The 18520-nt window shown below is 39.7% G+C and overlaps 1 protein-coding gene across 1 annotated transcript in view; it reads left to right on the plus strand.

The window, feature by feature from the left end:
- Positions 1 to 14873, plus strand: part of DNA2 (DNA replication helicase/nuclease 2) — a 34930-nt gene extending 20057 nt beyond the window's left edge. The window contains exons 15-21 of the mRNA XM_036438328.2: positions 2530 to 2723; positions 2809 to 2898; positions 2978 to 3182; positions 6982 to 7071; positions 10134 to 10316; positions 12363 to 12509; positions 14375 to 14873. Of these exons, the coding sequence (XP_036294221.1) occupies positions 2530 to 2723; positions 2809 to 2898; positions 2978 to 3182; positions 6982 to 7071; positions 10134 to 10316; positions 12363 to 12509; positions 14375 to 14443 (978 nt within the window). The 3' untranslated portion in view covers positions 14444 to 14873. The remainder of the gene's footprint in view (positions 1 to 2529; positions 2724 to 2808; positions 2899 to 2977; positions 3183 to 6981; positions 7072 to 10133; positions 10317 to 12362; positions 12510 to 14374) is intronic.
- Positions 14874 to 18520: the final 3647 nt, after the last annotated feature.

Below are 18520 nucleotides of genomic sequence, written 5' to 3' on the forward strand. Positions count from 1 at the left end.
TCACTGGCCGTTGGAGGTTAGCTCAATCCTCAGCCCCTCTCCCCTTCATGGAGATGGAGGGATGGATGAAAGTCCTAACTCTATAATCACCTGGTTGGTTCCTCTGGCAATCAGCTCCAATACCAGTGTCAAATCTTCTTGTAATAAATGCTGGGTTGGGTGCAAGGGGCTTATTATGAATAACAAAAGATGTTCTTCTCACCCCTATCAGGAGCTCTCTGCCAAGAACCAGGAGGGAGACCAAGTGTATGTGTGTGTGTGTGTGTGTGTGTATTATTTATTATATCACACTGTCACACCTAGAAAACCATTCATCAGGATTTTTTAGTGAGTTTGAATTTAAAGGCAATAGCACACGAACAGTCTTGTGATTTTATTTTTCTATATAGAACCTAATTTACATTTTACTATTTAATGAAGTCTTAACTATATTTTTTTCTTTTAAGATAATCATCTAGCCCTAGCTGGTTTGGCTCATTGGATAGAGCGTCAGTCTGTGGACTGAAGGGTCCCAGGTTCGATTCCGATCAAGGGAACATGCCTGGGTTGCAGGCTCGGTCCCCAATAGGAGGTGTGCAGGAGGCAGCTGATCAATAATTCATGCTTCTATCTCTCTTCCTCACCCTTCCTCTCTGAAATCAATAAAAATAGATTTAAAAAATTCATCTAGCCCTGGCTCATGTGGCTCAGTTTGTTGAGCATCATCCTACAAAAAGGTTGCCAAGGCAGAAACCAGTTTGGCTCAGTGGATAGAGCATCGGCGTGCAGACTGAAAAGTCCCAGGTTCGATTCCAGTCAAGGGCATGTGCCTTGGTTATCGGCACATCCTCAATAGGGGTGTGCAGTGGCAGCTGATGGATGCTTCTCTCTCATCGATGTTTCTAACTCTCTATCCCTCTCCCTTCCTTTCTGTAAAAAATCAATAAAACATATTTTTTTTTAAAAAGGTTGCCAAGGTCACCTGTTTGATTCCTGATCAGGGCACATGCCAGAATTGCGGACTCAATCCCCAATAGGAGGCTGCAGGAGGCAGCCAAATAATGTTTCTTTCTCATACTGATCTCTCTTTCTCTTTCTCTCTCCCTTCCTCTCTCTCTTAAATCAATAAAAACATAAAGAAAAAGAAAAGAAACAGCTCTAGCCAGTGCGGCTCAGTTGGTTGGGCATTGTTCTGTGCAGCAAGAGATTGTGGGTTCGATTCCCAGTCAAGGGCATATGCCTGTGTTGCAGGCTTGGTCTGGCAGGGGATGTGCAGGAGCAGCTGATCGATTTTGAGCTCTTACATCAATGTTTCTCTCTCTCTCTCTCTCAAAATCAACAAACTATATATATACAAAAGAAACATTATTAAAAATAAAATTACAAATAATCTAAAATAAATTAGATTTAATAAGTTGTTCCTTCAACTCCTTTGTCTAATACCTATGGCAGTTATTTTAAAGTTTTTGAAAATTAACCTTTTTATTTTGAGATAATTATAGATTCACATGTAGCTGTAAGAAATAATACAGAGATCGTGTATATCTTTAGCCCATTGTTTACCATTTTACAAAACTGTAGTAAACTCACAACCAGAATGCTGACATTGACACAGAATAATTAGTCCATTACCACAAGGATCACTCATGTTGGCATTTTTATAACTACACCCATTTCTTTCCCACTCACCCCTGCTTAACCCCTGATAACCACTTAACTGTTGTCTGTTTCTAAAATTTGGTCAAGTCAAGAATAGGGAGCCTTATAAACTAGGGACAGTTGAAGTCTATACATACTCCCCTGCCCCCCAATTAGGCCTCTGCTAGCATCGGTGGGGGGATGAAGCCACAGTTTTGTTTTTTAAATATTTTTATTGATTTCAGAGAGGAAGGGAGAGGGAGAGAGATAGAAACATCAATGATGAGAATCACTGATCGGCTGCCTCCTACACACCCCACACTGGGGCTTGAGCATATATATATATGTATATATGTATATATAATTTTTAAAATTGATTTTAGAGAGGAAGGGAGTGGGAGAGTGAGACAGAAACATCAGTGATGAGAGAATATCATTGATCGGCTGCCTCCTGCCCACCCCCTGGGCATTGGGCCTGAAACTGAGCATGTGCCCTTGACCAGAATTGAACCCAGAACCTTCCAGTCTATAGTCCAGTATTCTAACCACTGAGCCAAACCAGCGAGGGGCACAGTTTTTTCTGTGGTGCTTGGCTAGAGCAGAGTGGTTATTGTATAAAAGCTTTCTCTACTTGGCTTCTCTTTCCTATTCCTTTGGCTTTTGCTGGAACCGTTTTTGATCTGTAAATCTGAGAACTGTTATAATGTTCGGGAAATTTACTTGATTTTTTAAAATTTGTAGTAAAAAAATTAAATATTTTTGCATGCCATGTCTCAGGATTAATTAATATTGGGGTGTTCCTGTGACTGGGGACAAAATCTTCTTAATATATTTTAATTTCAAAAACGGGGGGGAAAAGAAATTATATTTCTTGGACATAATAAATAATTGATTTGTTTTCTTTGTTTTTAGCTCATCGTGGCAACGACATGTATGGGAACAAACCACCCAATATTTGCTCGTAAGGTTTTCGATTTCTGCATCGTGGACGAAGCCTCTCAGATCAGCCAGCCCGTGTGCCTCGGGCCCCTCTTCTTCTCGCGGAGATTTGTGTTGGTGGGGGATCACCAGCAGCTGCCTCCCCTGGTGCTCAACCGCGAGGCCAGGTAAGCGGGCGCCGGAGTCCTGGCTTTAACCGGGTTCTGTGTGCGGGGCGGGCACGGCGCTGACACGCGGGGTCTCTGTCGGCAGGGCCCTGGGCATGAGCGAGAGCCTGTTCAAGAGGCTGGCGCGGAAGGAGGCCGCTGTGGTGCAGCTGACGGTGCAGTACCGGATGAACAGGTACCTGTGACCTGCCCGCTCCGATGCCGTGCGTGCCCGTCCTCACCGCCCAGGCTAACATCGCTTTGTCATCCCTCAGTAAGATCATGTCCCTCAGCAACACGCTGACCTACGGAGGGAAGCTGGAGTGTGGGTCAGACAGAGTGGCCGGCGCAGTGATAAACCTGCCCAACCTCAAAGACGTGACGCTGGAGCTGGAGTTTTATGCCGATTATTCTGAGAACCCTTGGCTGATGGGAGCATTTGAACCAAACAACCCTGTCTGTTTTCTTAATACAGACCAGGTAAGAAACCAAACTTTTTTTGTTTTTCCCTTTTAGTTTTTCTCTTTTTATCCTACTATTTAAATTCCTGTTTTCAGTGGCAAATGCTTCAGTTAAAAAAAAAAAAAAAGCTTCTTTAGCGCTTATCAGTTAAAACTAGTATACTCTTATATACTTTTGCAACACACACAATATTTTTTTGTAGATCCAGTATTGTTGGGGGAGGTTTTTCTGAGGATCAATACATTGTCAGAATTGACTTTTGAAATAGGAAAGCCTGAGAATGAACTCAAGTGTGTAATTACACTTTCTAGAAAAGAAATTGGTATTAATACTATCAAAGGCGCCGGGCCCAGAGCAGGCAGGCTGGGAGCGGCCAGGCCCGGAGTAGCCGGGTTGGGAGCAGCCAGGCCCGGAGCAGCAGCTGCCAGGTCCGGAGCGGCAGCGGCCAGACCCGGAGCAGCTGTTTATGGAGCTGACCAGAGCAACAGAGGCCAGGCCCGAAGCAGCCGGGCCAGAACATCTCCCTCCTCGTCTGCCCACGCCCCAGGGCTGCCTCTCAGACATGGCTGGAAACTTTTGGGGGAACTTGAGGGTCTGCTGAATCAAGTGATGAAGGCTTAGATCTGGATGTGTTGAGTTATTGTAGCGCTGGGGTGTTGATCTGTGAGTTCCTTGTGTGGAGTCTGGATGAGGTTGGTTGATCTATTTGGAAACGTCTTTTGTGTGAAGTGTATCCTTAGGCAGGTGGAGGTATTATTGATTTGAGAAAATACTAAGTAATTGATTTACTACCTGAAAAATTTAAAGTTCTGAAAGTTTAAGGTCTCTTGCCAAAAAGAGGTTTTAATAAAGCTAACACCTTAATTTTAATGGAGAAAGGGGAGGACAAGCCCTTCCCACCCAGAACAGGTAATCCAATTCCAACCAGCAGCTATGTTTAAACAATGTGTTCATTTACATTTGAATAGCTACACCTTTTGATAGCCTAAGGGCAAGTTTACATGTAAACAAGTTTGCTTCTCAGTTCCCAGGGCAGAAAAAACAAGGTTTAAAATTATTAGATTTAAAAATTTATTCTTGCCGAGACCGGTTTGGCTCAATGGATAGAGCGTCGGCTTGGGGACTGAAAGGTCCTGGGTTCGATTCTGGTCAAGGGCATGTACCTTGGTTGCGGGCATATCCCCAGTAGGGGGTGTGCAAGAGGCGGCTGATCTATAACTCTCTCTCATCGATGTTTCTAGCTCTCTATCTCTCTCCCTTCCTCTCTGTACAAAATCAATAAAATATATTAAAAAAATATTTTTAAAAAATTTATTCTTAAAAATATAAAAGTTTATTAATTAAAAAACAAAACAAAACACCTCATGAACAATATTAACTGTTGATTATAATAGAATCAGAGATACGGGAGGGGAGTGGACTGACAATTCTCGGGGGGGGGGGGGGGGGGGGACGGGGAGAGAAGGGGAGTGGGGGATGCGGGAAGAGACTGAACATAGACTGTGTACCTATGGATGAGGTCAATGGGGGGTGGGGAAAGGGCAGAGGGAGGGGTGGGAACCTGGTGGAGGGGGGAAGAAATGAGGAACCTTTGTAATAATGTGAACAATAAAGATTGATATAAAAAAAAAATGAGTAACCAGTTAAAAAAAAAAAAAAAAAAATATATATATATATATATATATATATATATATATATATATATAAATTAAAAAAAAATACTATCAAAGGCTAGGTTGATTTACCAATAAAGAGAAGTTAGGATAAATTTTTGTCCTTTTAAAGACTTTGAAGAAAATAGACTTTATTTTTCTAGGATAGTTTCAGTTTCTCGGCACAATTGAGCTGAAAGTGAGGAGGATTCCTATGTACTTCCCGACCTCACATATGCACATAAAATCCTCTTTACAAACTTGGCATTAAACAAAAATCTTCACAAGGTCTTAAATGACTTAATATTTCTAGTTCTTAATTAGAACAAAGTTTTGACCCTGTATCCCTATAATTTGTTTTATATACTGTAGTGCTTCTCAGCATTGATTTGGAAATCTTTACATAAGTTCAAATAAAAATATAGTGGCTACTTATATGTATGCACATGTGTCAAACACAAGGCCCGCGGGCCAAATCCGTCCAGCCAGGCCTTGCAATGTGGCCCGCACCGCGCTGTCATCACTGCACTCCGCTGCGTTTCCATCACAATGACAGTTTATGACTGTTCAGTAAACCATTCGGCCCGCGATTTAGGCTGGATTTTAGATCTTGGCCCCTTCTCTGATTGAGTTCGACACCCCTACCTCTAAAATGTATCACTTGTTATTAAGATGGATGGAGTTAGCTGATTGTTAAAAATAGGTTTCACTGTAAAAAAAAAAAAAAAAGAAAGAAAAAGAAAAAAAAGGTGTCACTGTGCAGTGTGCAGACCCTGCTGGGATTTTTCTTTTCTTGAATAACGGCCAGAGTCTTTCAGGTTCAAGAATTAACAACTAAGGGCAGGCAGATTCTGGAAAGTGTATTCAGATAAGCTAATATCACGAAGGACTGCTTTTATAAATCACAACTCCAATTTATTACTTATAATTTACTATTGTTTACCTAACCAATAATGACTCAAGTTCTTTTTTTTGCTACTCAGGTTTTTTCTTTCTTAGCATCAGGATTCCAAATAAGTTGTATTGAAAGTAATCAAGGTTAGCCCTGGCCGGTATGGCTCAGTTGGCTGAAGCATCATTCCTTGCACCAGAAGGTTGCAGGGTTTTGTTTTTATATATATTTTTTTATTGATTTCAAAAGAAAGGGAGAAGGAGAGAGAGAGGTAGAAACATCAATGATGAGAGAGTCATTGATCAGCTGCCCCCTGCGTGCTCCACACTCGGGATTGTCCCAAACCTGGGCATGTGACCGGGAATCAGACCATGACTTCCTTTCATAGGTCGCTGCTCAAGGTCACAGATTTGATTCTCATCAGGGTGACCAAGGTTCAATCCCAGTTTGTCTCTCGCATCACTGATTCTGTCTTTCTCTCTCTCTCTTTTCCTCCCTCTCTCAAGTAAAATATAATAAATAAATTAAAAATAATAATGAAGGTTAATTAGGGATGTGTAGAAGCAGAATGGTCCTTGGAGAGTTTTACCAGGTATTGGAGAACCTGGGGAACTTTATCTGCTCCATTGTTTGTATAAAAGGCAACAGGAAAATGAAAAGAGCACAGATATTAGAGTCAAACCTAAATTTTTGTTTTATTTTTTAAGATTTTTAAATTAAATTTAACAATCAGTGAGAGAGAGGAAGAGAGAGAGGGAGGTGTGAGAGAGAAACCTTGATCGACTGTCTTCTACACATCCCTTCCTGGGAATGAGTGTGCAACCCAGGCTTGTGCCCCAGCCAGGAATTGAACCAGCAGTTTTTCGGTGCATGTGATTGTACCCAACCATCCGACTGAGCAGCACCGGGCCAGGGTCAGATCTCTGTTTTGATTCCTAGTGCCATGATTTATTGTGAGACCTTGAGCAAGTTCCTCTTCTTTTCTGGCCTTTGATTCCTTAAAATAGGGGATTGCGAAATAAAGCAGGTGAAGCCCAATGTATGGTCCCATTCATGGAAATTTCAGCCTGAACTGTGGTATGTTTAAGATGGTTGCTTCTGGATGGCTTTCTGAAAAACGAACAACCGCATTCATTTTTGTTAATTCTTTTACCTTCAGCTTTTAGGATGAAGAAATTCTCAGCTGTCTCCACAACTGCAGTGCAGTCTCTATAACTACCTCTGTCCTCTTTAGAGATTGTTTAATGATCAGGATGCATATTTTTCTCTTTAGGTTCCAGCACCAGAACAAGTTGAAAAGAGTGGTGTGAGCAATATAACAGAAGCCAAACTCATAGTTTTCCTGACCTCAATTTTTATTAAGGTAATTCAGAATTTTCATTTCATTTCATTTCATTAATATTTGCAGTGTAATAGGATGTTAGAATGCAAGGAGCTTAAGATATAGTAGCATTTGCACTTGTTTATTAAGACAAGAGGATGGAAGCCTGATTGATTTTGAGAAAATTTATCTCAGACGTATAAATTTTTTCCAGTTTTTTTTTTTTAATTTCAAGAAAAACTATTTTAAACATAACAATGTTCCATACAATAAACCTTAATATTTCAAGAAAAACGATCTTAAATATAAAAGGTTACATGCAAGCCAAAACCGGTTTGGCTCACTGGATAGAGTGTTTTAAATATATTTTTTTAAAATATATTTTATTGATTTTTTTACAGAGAGGAAGGGAGAGGGAGAGAGAGTTAGAAACATCGATGAGAGAGAATCATTGATCAGCTGCCTCCTGCGCACCCCCCACTGGGGATGTGCCCGCAACCAAGGTAGATGCCCTTGACCGGAATCGAACCTGGGACCTTCCAGTTCGCAGGCCAATGCTCTATCCACCTAGCCAAACCGGTTTCGTCAATAAAATATATTTTTAAAAAATAAAAAATAAAAATTTTATAATTATTTAAAAAATGTTACATGCAATAAATATTAATATCTCAAGAAAAACGATTTTAAATATGATAATGTTATATGCAGTAAACAATTATTCAAGAAAATGATCTTACATATAATATTACATGCAATAAACATTAATATTTCAAGAATAAAAGGATTTTAAGTATACTAATATTACGAAACTACTAATATAGTATGATATCACAAAAGTTATAGGAAATATTAAAAATCTGCAAATAACAGGATTGCTTCATATATATATATATATATATATATATATATAATATATAATATATTTTCCCCCTCTGGCTCTGTTTTTGTTCATCAGTTTATGTTATTCATTATATTCCACAAATGATCATATGATATTTATCTTTCTCCAACTGGCTTATTTCACTTAGCATGATGCCTTTAAAGTCTATTTTGTCAGATATGAGTATTGCTACTCCAGCTTTTTTTCTTTTCCATTTGCATGGAATTTCCATCCCTTCACTTTCATCCTGTGAGCGTCTTTTGTTTTGAGGTGGGTCTCTTGTAGGCAGCATATAGTTGGGTCATGTTTTTGTATCCATTCTGCTACCCTATAGCAGAATTGATTGGAGCGTTTAGTCCATTTACATTTAGGGTTATTATTGAGAAGTACTTACATATAATCATTTTAATTCCATATGGCTAGGTTTCTGTTTCTTCTCAGCAATCCCTTCCTGCAATCCCTTTAGTATTTCTTGCAATGCTGGCTTGGTGGTGATGAACTCCTTTAGCCTTTTTTTGTCGGGGATGCTCTATTTTGAATGATAGCTTTGCTGGATATAGTGATCTTGGCCTCAGCTCCTTGCTTTCCATTACCTTGAGTGCTTCATGCCATTTCCTTCTGGCCTGTAGAGTTTCTGATGAGAAATCATGTGCCAGCCTTATGGGAACTCCTTTGTAGGTAACAATTTTCTTTTCTCTTGCTGCCTTTAAGATTCTCTCTTTGTCTTTAATTGTTGGGATTTTAATTATGATGTGTCTTGGCATGGGTCTGTTTGAGTTCTTCTTGCTTGGGGTTCTCTCTACCTGCTGAACTTGTGTGACTTTTCTTTTACCAGGTTAGGGAAGTTTTCTACCTTAATTTCTTCAAACACCTTCTTTATTCGTTTCTCCCTTTCTGCCTCTTCTGGCATGTCTACTATTCTAATATTGTTACATTTCACATCGTCCCACAGCTTCCTTAAGCAGTCCTATTTTTAAAATTTTTTTTCCTTTTTGAATCTTTGAGTGATATTTTCTTTTTTCTTTTTTAAAATATATTTTATTGATTTTTTTTACAGAGAGGAAGAGAGAGGGATAGAGAGTTAGAAACATCTATGAGAGAGAACCATTGATCAGCTGCCTCTTGCACACCCCCGACTGAGGATGTGCCCGCAACCAAGGTACATGCCCTTGACCGGAATCGAACCCGGGACCCTTCAGTCCGCAGGCCGACGCTCTATCCACTGAGCCAAACCGGTTTTGGCTAATTGAGTGATATTTTCAACTCTTTCTTCTAACTCAGTGATTCAATCAATCCTCAGTTTCCCCTAATCTGTTGTGTATTTCTTCCAACGTGTTCTTTGTTTTATGTCATTCTTTATCTCAGACTGTTCTTTTTTTAATATATTTTATTGATTTTTTTTTTTTTTTACAGAGGAAAGAAGAGGGATAGAGAGTTAGAAACATTGATCAGCTGCCTCCTTCACACTCCCTAATGGAGATGTGCACGCAACCAAAGTACATGCCCTTGACCGGAATCAAACCTGGGACCCTTCAGTCCGCAGGCCGATGCTCTATCCACTGAGCCAAACTGACCAGGGCAGACTGTTCTTTTTTCATAGTTACTGTATCTTTTTTCATACTGTTGAGCATTTTTAACGTCATTACTCTGAACTCTGTTTCAGATAAATTTCTTATCTCTGCTTCATTTATCTCTTGGTTCTTTCCTTTGGGGGTTGTTTCTTTGTTTCCTCATTTTGGTTGTTTAGGTTTGTGATTATGTTTTAGGTAGATCCTCTATCTCATGTAATTTTTATAATGGCATTTTGGGTTTCCTTTTAGGACAACTTTTTGTAACATCAAATAATTCTGATTGTGTCAATATTGTGCTGCAGTCAGTATGATTGGGGGATTGGAAACTTCAGTGTAAAGGATGGCAGGAAGTGAAATGTATTCTTTATACTCTGTATGGCAGCACTGTTCTATTAGCGTGCAAACCGTTATACTGCCAGGAACTTCTAAACATCAAGGGAGTGATGTTTGAGGAAATTATTTCATCTCAGGTAATGTGAATGTTGATTTAGAACAAATTCAATAATTGTATTTACTCCTTGTGATAGTTATATCTATTATAAACATCAGTTTGGCACATTATGTAGTAAACATTTAAGTAAATTTAGTACTAGTAAAGCTTAAATTACAAAAATTAAGAGTATAAATTTTGAACTGTTTCCTTTTCTGTTTAGGCTGGATGTAATCCCTCTGATATTGGTATCATTGCACCATACAGGCAGCAGTTAAAGATCATCAATGATTTATTGGCACATTCTTCTGTTGGGATGGTTGAAGTTAACACAGTAGACAAATACCAAGGAAGAGACAAAAGTATCGTTCTAGTATCATTTGTTAGAAGTAATAAAGATGGAACTGTGAGTTAATTGTTTTTTTATTTTCTGCTGATTTGTCTGGGATACTTTCTCCCCCCACCCCCTCTTTTTTTTTTTTTTTTTTTTTAGGAAATTGTATTTAAAACACAGAACATAAAATTCACCACCCTAACTACTGTTAAGTGTATCATTCAGTAGTATTAAGTATGTTCACACAGTTGTTCAACAGATCTCCACAATGTGTTTTTGCAAACTGAAACTCTGTCCCCATGAATAACAAATAACTCCTTAATTCCTTCTCCTCCAGCCCCTGACAACCATCATTCTAATTTCTGTCTCTATGAATTTAACTGCTCTAGGTATTTTATATATGTGGAATCATATAATATTTGTTATTTCACAAGTGGCTTATTTCACTTAGAATAATGTACTCATGGCTCATTAGCATGCTGCAGAATTTCCTTCCCTTTAAAGGCTGAATAATACTCCTTTACATACATATATCACAATTTACTGATCCATTTATCCATGAACACACATTGAGTTGCTCCCACTTCGTGGCTGTTGCATTTGGTGCATTTTAACTATAAAGGCTTCCGTAGACATACTTTTAGATTTATAGATAATTCCAGTTTTTGTTGTATTGCATTTTTACCTCTTCTTTTTAAAAAAATTAATTTCTTTATTGATTTAGGAATCACATATTTGTCCTTAACCCCCCATTCCAACTCCCCACCCCCCCACTCATGCCCCCACCCCCCTGTTGTTCTTGACCACTGGTTGGGCTCATATGTGTGCACATAAGTCCTTTGGTTGATCTCTCCCTTTTATCCCCACCCTCCTTCTGCGGTCCAACAGTCTGACCCATGGCTCCTTATCTCTGGGTCTGTTCTTGTTCATCAGTCTATGTTGTTCACCATTTCCCCTAGATGAGATCATGTCCTACTGGAAATATACTTATAAGAATAAAAAATGAGACCAGCAATAATCGTTATGCTGAAAGGCATATGAATTAGTCTGTAGTAAGCTTCTTTCTGGGCCACCAGTTCTTTTGAGACCCAATTTCAATGTCAAACAGTTCTTTATGTGTACATGTCAGCAATGATATTTCAGTTCTGGATGGTGGGCAAATGGTGGTTTTACCTCTTCTTGATTAATTTTTCTTGACCATATGATAACTCCATATGGCTTTTTTTTAAAAAAAATATTTTATTGATTTTTAAAAATATATATATTTTATTGATTTTTTTACAGAGAGGAGGAGAGAGGGATAGAGAGTTAGAAACATTGATGAGAGAGAATCATCGATTAGCTGCCTCTTGCACACCCCCCACCGGGGATGTGCCCACAACCACGGTACATGACCCTGACCGGAATCGAACGCGGGACCTTTCAGTCCGTATACCCCACGCTCTACCACTGAGCCAAACCGGTTTCGGCCCATATGACTTTTTAAATGTATGTCTCCCTTCTACCCTGTTCCTCATGTACTCAGTTCTTATCCTCCCAGATTGTTGCGTTTCCGCGGCCTTTACAAGCAGATGTGGGTCAGTATTCTTAGTTCCCTCCTTTTCACACAAAAGTTACTACGTGTACTATTCAGGACTTTGCTTTTCCACTTAATAAAATAGCTTGGAGATCTTTTCAAGTCAATACTATATAGAAAGAGGTTCACTCTGTCCTGATTGTTGTGTAGATTTCCATTACATATACGTGTCATGGTCTCTTTATCCCCTCCGCTGGGTCTTCTGCTTTTCTTACTGTTACAGACAATGCAACCGTGAGGGGGATAGCTCTACTTTGAAATTTTTATTGTATCTATTTTATATTTTTAAATTATAGCTAGGATCTCACACTCAAGATAAAATATTTGAAATTGACATTGTGGGCTGTCACCTGTCAAGATTTTTTAACGTGTTGAATCTTTTTTGAAATAAATATATATTTTTTAATAACAAAATAACCTTCCCTAGTGGTCTAATGTTTAGGATTAAAAGTAATAAAATAGTTCAAGACAAATTATGTTCCTTGCCAGAACATACTCAAATATATGAAAACTTAAATAATGAAAAATTCTATGTCTTTCAGCTCGGTGAACTCTTGAAAGATTGGCGACGTCTTAATGTTGCAATAACCAGAGCCAAACATAAGCTGATTCTCCTGGGAAGTGTGTCCTCACTGAACCGCTATCCGCCTTTGGAGAAGCTGCTTTGTCATCTGAACTCAGAAAAATTAATATCCTTTTCGTTTTCTGCATGGTCACGTTTGATTGTGCTATTTTGAGTACTTGACTAGGTATTGTGTAAATTAAAACTCAGTGTCTTGTTTTTTCCATGTGCATATTTCAAAGGTCTGATTCTACAAAGGGGAGAGAGAAAATTCATAGGAAGTAATTTTAAGCCAAAGTGAAGTAATGAAGAAGATGGAGAAAGATAGTTTGTGAAGTGAGAAAGGGGAAGAAAAGGACTTAATCTGTTGCCTAATGAACAGGGTGAATGGTTCCTAGACAGAGCTAGGAAAACTGGGTATCTCTTCTGGGTCCTCTCACACCAATTTATAAACTTAAAAAAAAAAAATCCAGGGCAAAGCATTATATCAAAAAATGGAGCCCTGGGTGGTGTGGCTCAGTTGGTTGGAACATCCATCCACCTGTACACCAAAAGGTGGTGGGTTCGATTCCTGCTCAGGGCACATTTGGGAGGCAACTGATCGGTTTCTCATTGATATTTCTCTCTCTCTCTTCTCTCTAAATCCATGAGAAACATATCTTTGGGAGAGGGAAAGAAAAAGGAGAAGTATTTCATGTCATATTTTAGTAAAAACAAATCTTTTTTAAAATCCTCACCCAAGGATATGTTTTATTGATTTTAGAGAGAGGAATGGGGCAGGAGGGAGGAGTGGGAGAAAGAAACAATAGATGTGAGAGAGAAACATGGACTGGTTGCCTTCTGCATGTGTCTGGACTGAGGGCCAGGCATTGAACCTGCAAGAGGTATGAGCCCTTAACCAGGAATTGAAGCCTCAGCCTTTAGGCCGAGGACCGATACCCTAACCATTGAGCAAATAGGCCATTTTGTTGTATGGGAGAATGCTCCAATCAAATGAGTCTCCCGGCCAGGCCAAAAATAGATAATCTTTTTTTTAAAAAATCGTATGAATACTCCTTGGTTGGGTTTTCTCAGTGGTCAGAGTGTCAGCTTGTGGGCCAAAGGGTTGAAGGTTTGATCCCTGCCCTGGTTGTGGTGCAGGCGGAGGCAGCCAATTGATGTGTTTCTCTCACATCCATGCTTCTCTCTCCCCTCCCCCCTCCACTCTGTCTGAAAACCAATGGAAAAAATATCCTCAGGTGAGGATTAAAAAAGAAGAAGAATAACAATATATAAAATATGGTAGGCCAGTGGTCGGCAAACTCATTAGTCAACAGAGCCAAATATCAACAGTACGATTGAAATTTCTTTTGAGAGCCAAAATTTTTAAACTTAAACTATATAGATAGGTACCTTGTTATTAACTTAATTAGGATACGTGGTATTTTGTGGAAGGGCCACACTCAAGGGGCCAAAGAGCCGCATGTGGCTCATGAGCCACAGTTTGCCGACCACTGTGTTAGGCTAAGATACATAAACCATATTGCTTAAGTAAATTATTATCCATAGAATGCCATAAAAATCTTTGTAATTAGCAGTCCTGTAAATTAACTATAAAATATTAAAGTTATAAATCTTTTTATCCTATATAATAAAAGGGTAATGTGCAAATCGAACGGTAGAATGACCGGTTGCTATGATGCACACTGACCACCAGGGGGCAGATGCTCAATACAGGAACTGTCCCCAGCCTGCAGGCCCCAATCACCTAATTGGGGCCTGCCGACCAACCTCTCAGTCCCTTCCTATGGCTGGCAGACTCTGATCACCTGATGAAGAACAGGGCACCGGGGGTGAGTGACGGTGAGGGGCGGGACCAGATGCCGGCAGCTGGGGAAGATGGCCCTGATTGCAGGTCAGGCCTAGGGACTATACCCGCACATGAATTTTGTGTGCCGGGCCTCTAGCATAATTATATAGTGTGTTAAATTTATCTTCCTTAATTTATTTTACATCATTGATCTTCCATCAGGAGAACATGAAAGTCTTTGTCACATATTGGGTGATTTTCAAAGAAGATGAAGCACTGTTTCCCTTGCATTTTTCATACTAGCATAGTGATCTCTCGCAATTGCCTATTGTTCATAATTTGGGCGTGCTGTAAAATCAGTGCCTGGTTAGGTGATAGAGATAATTTTTATCCCAAGGGTATAAAATGGTGTAAATGTACCTTGTTCAAAGTTCCAGGGTTTTTGTGTGTTTTATTTTTGTATGATGTTGTTAAACCAAGTTTTATCACCATCCTATTTATTTAGCACTATTTATTTTTTCAGTATAGGTGTACTCAAAACTGAATTTATATACTATATAGGTGTTTTTGTATGACCTACAAAGAATGTGCTGCCCTAGCAGGTTTGGCTTAGTGGATAGAACCTCAGCCTGTGGACTGGAGGGTCCCAGGTTTGATTCCCATCAAGGGCACATGCTCAGGTTGTGGGCTCAATCCTCAGTAAGGATCATGTAAGAGGCAGCTCATCAATGATTGTCATCATTGATGTTTCTGTCTCTCTTCTCCCTCTCCTCTCCCTCCCTCTCTGAAATCAACAACAACAAAAATTAAAAAAAAAAAAAAAAAAGGATGTGCTAAATGTTCACCTGCTTTAGAAGTGGATTCTTTTGGGATATGATGCCTAAAATTTCAAGATTAACTTGATTTTATACATTTTTATTATATTTTGTTTATTTAAAATATAGGTAAAGAAAATTGATTTCTTTTTCATTTAAGCACAATCTTGTGACTAGAACATAGGTGAAATTTTATATTTATAATTTTGATTCTTTAAAAAAAAATCAAAGATACATTACTTTTTATAGAGAGAGAAGAGGGATAGAAACATTGATGAGAGAGAAAAACATTGTTGGCGGCCTCCTACACGTCCCTTACAGGGGATGGAGCCTGCAATCTGTGCCTTGATGGGGGAATCAAACCCATGACCTCCTGGTTTCTGGGTCGACTCTCAACCACTGAGCCACACAGGCCAGGCTGGTTTTTGTTTTGTTTTGTTTTCTGGTATTTTGAGGTCCCTGATTGAAAGGCCATTTTGCTGTTTTTCCCTCCATTTCTTTTGCTTTCTGGTGCCAGACATGTTTTGTTTTTGTTTTGTTTTTACTGATTTCAGAGAAGAAGGAAGAGGGAGAAACATCAATGATGAGAGAATCATTGATTGGCTGCCTCCTGCACACCCCCTACTGGGGATTGAGCCTGCAACCCAGGCATGTGCCCTTGACTGGAATCGGACCTGGGACCCTTCAGTCCGAAGGCGGTCACTCTAAAGTCTAACGATTTTAGAAAAAGTTGGGTCCTATACATGGAAAACTACGGTAGTTTCTGATTCTGTCTTGCTCTCCCATTTTGTTGTTTTTAGTATTCAATATTCTAATGTAGATTTTGATATAAAAGAAAATAATTCTATTCTTCTTTAGAAATTTTGTTTGCTGAATTGATGACAAATGTAAAATGTATGATCCTATTTCACCTATTAATTTCATATGCCCCTTTGTTTTGGGGTATTCTCAAAGTTCTTAATCATGTGTGTGGTGACCAATTTTAACCCTGGTGTATCCATCTTCTTGGGAAAAGCTCGAATTTCTCTCAATTGCTTCTACCTCACATGTTTTTAAAAAAATTATTACTGACGTTTTTATTAAATAGTTTTCTACCATTAGATTGTACTGTGTTAATTATTAATACTGAATAATAATTAAGTTCAGCATTGCCCAGCACTTTTTTTTGGTACTGACAAGTGAAATAATGCTCTAATGATGAAACCAAGGAGTGTTGACATTACATAACAGGGAGGATCCTAAGATAATGTCAGTTCCTGGGAGTGAGATGAGTAAGAAGTTTTTTTGGTTTAGGCAGTAGTTGCTTCTTTGTGAGTATGGCCTATACAGTAAAGCACTACCTGAGGAAGAGTTCCAAATTTTCAGTCATTCGTGAACCTGTCTTGGTTACAAGATTCTAGCCACTGTATGTATGTTATGTGTGTGTGTGTGTGTGTGTGTATAAAATCTTTTCACTACCAAAACATGTTTAATTAAATTTATTGTGTGACATTGGTCAACATGTTCTATAGGTTTCCGGGGTGGGTTCTGTGTTATAGGATCTGTATGTTACACTGTGTGCTCACCACCCAAAGTGAATCTTCTCCCGTCACTGTATATAGGACCCACGTCTTCCCCCACCCCTTCCCTCTGGAACCACCGCACTGCTGTTTCTGTTCACAAGTTTCTGTTCTATGTCCGACATATCAGCAAAATCATATGGTTCTGTACTTTTCCTGACTTTAAAAATGTATTTTTATTGCTTTCAGAGAGGAAGGGAGAGGGAGATAGAAATATCGATGATCGAGCCCCACTGGGGATTGAACTGTGACCTTGCAGAGGGACCAGAGGGAAAGACATAGCCTTTCTTACTGACCTCCGGCAGCCCCTAGCAGCCGGTCTGGTGAGTTTCTGGATTTGGCAAGACTAGGCTAGGCGCTTATCTAGCAGAACCTAGATAAGGGAAATGCCTGCAAGCAGACCAAGGACAAACAGCCTGGTGACGCCTATTAGCTATCAAGGTTGTAGGAAACACTCCGTTCCTGCTGCTGTGCCCCTCGGACAGGAGGGGGAACTGGCCATATCCTGGCCTGACCCTACAAAAGGTCAATAGAAAAATAGGCTCAAGTCTTGAATAGTCTCATTGCAAAAGAGAATCTCAAAATAGTATATAAACACGAGAAAAGTATTCAATATCATCAGTGTGATAGATATAAAATAAACCCAGCATACAATCAGCTACCCACCAGATTGGCCAAAAATGAAGAAATTTGAGCATTAGAATGGAGATGGAGTTACAGAAAGACTACATTGCTGATAGAAGTGTTAATTTTGAGAAGAGTTTTAAAAATAATTTGGCATTATCTAGTAAACTTAAGACAGGCATATCTAGTGAATTTAAGAAAGGTGTACCTGATTTCCAATAATTCTATTCTTAATCATATGCCTTTAAGGCTGTTTTGCATATAGGCACCAGGATGTATGTAGAACAACCCAACCTGGAAACTCCTCATGGACGTAGATAATATATTCAGCAAGTGAAACAAGTAACAAAATTCATAGTGTTATTCCATTTGTGAAATTTTATAAACTACATTGTTTAAGAGCACATACTTGAGTGGTAGTAACATACAGAAAAGCAAGCAAAGCTCTATCCACTAGCTGGTTTGGCTCAGTGGATAGAGCTTTGGCCTCTGGACTGACTGAAAGTTCCAGTCAAGGGTACATGGCCCGGTTGAGGGCTGAATCCCATGTGGGGCGTGCAGGAGGCAGCCAATGATTCTCTCTCATCACTGATGTTTCTCTTTCCTTCTCCCTTTGTCTCTGAAATCAATAAAATATATTAAAAAGAAAAGAAAAGCAAGAAAATGATTCTTTTAAAAGTCAGGATAGTATTTACCTCCGGAGGGGGACTGTGAGTGAGGGGTGCCTGGTGGCTTTTCCCAGGGAAGATGCTCACTCAATCTGGCAGTGGTTACCCAGCTGATCATTTTATGGTGATTCTTTTATACATTTTATCCATGTATGACCAACTCACAATAAATAAAGTTAAAAACCGAGAGCAGTAAAGAGGCATCATAGGACTTGATAATGGCCAAAGTGATGAGAATATGTCGCCCGATTTTCACGAAATATCTCTTTTTCTATTTCTAGCAACTGCTGGTCTAATAGCCCACCTTTCCCAGCTTAAACACGGCCATCTGACGTGAGGTTTTCCCCTCTCCCTCAAATGAGGAGACGCTGGCTTTACCCCGACCCCGGTTTCCTTTGATTAGTACAATGGTTCGTCCTCGCTTTTTCCGTCATTTAAAGATCTGTCAGTTACAGTTGACTCTAGCATCATCTCAGCGTCAGGCGGACAGCCCAGTGGTCAGACATCACACCATCTGCGCAGTGGCCCCCCAGGCCGGCGTCCTCCCTGCGGTCCACAAGCGGGAGGTACCGGTGTGGCCGGCAGTTTCCGCCGGGGGCTCACCGCTTCCGGTTCCCTAAATCCTCCGCTCCCGGAGCCTGCGGAGAGGACCGGGAGGCCCCGCCCCCCACCCCGGGGCTGAG

The sequence above is a fragment of the Pipistrellus kuhlii genome, unplaced genomic scaffold (assembly GCF_014108245.1).
Source record: "Pipistrellus kuhlii isolate mPipKuh1 unplaced genomic scaffold, mPipKuh1.p scaffold_m20_p_15, whole genome shotgun sequence".
Classification (NCBI taxonomy): Eukaryota; Metazoa; Chordata; class Mammalia; order Chiroptera; family Vespertilionidae; genus Pipistrellus; species Pipistrellus kuhlii.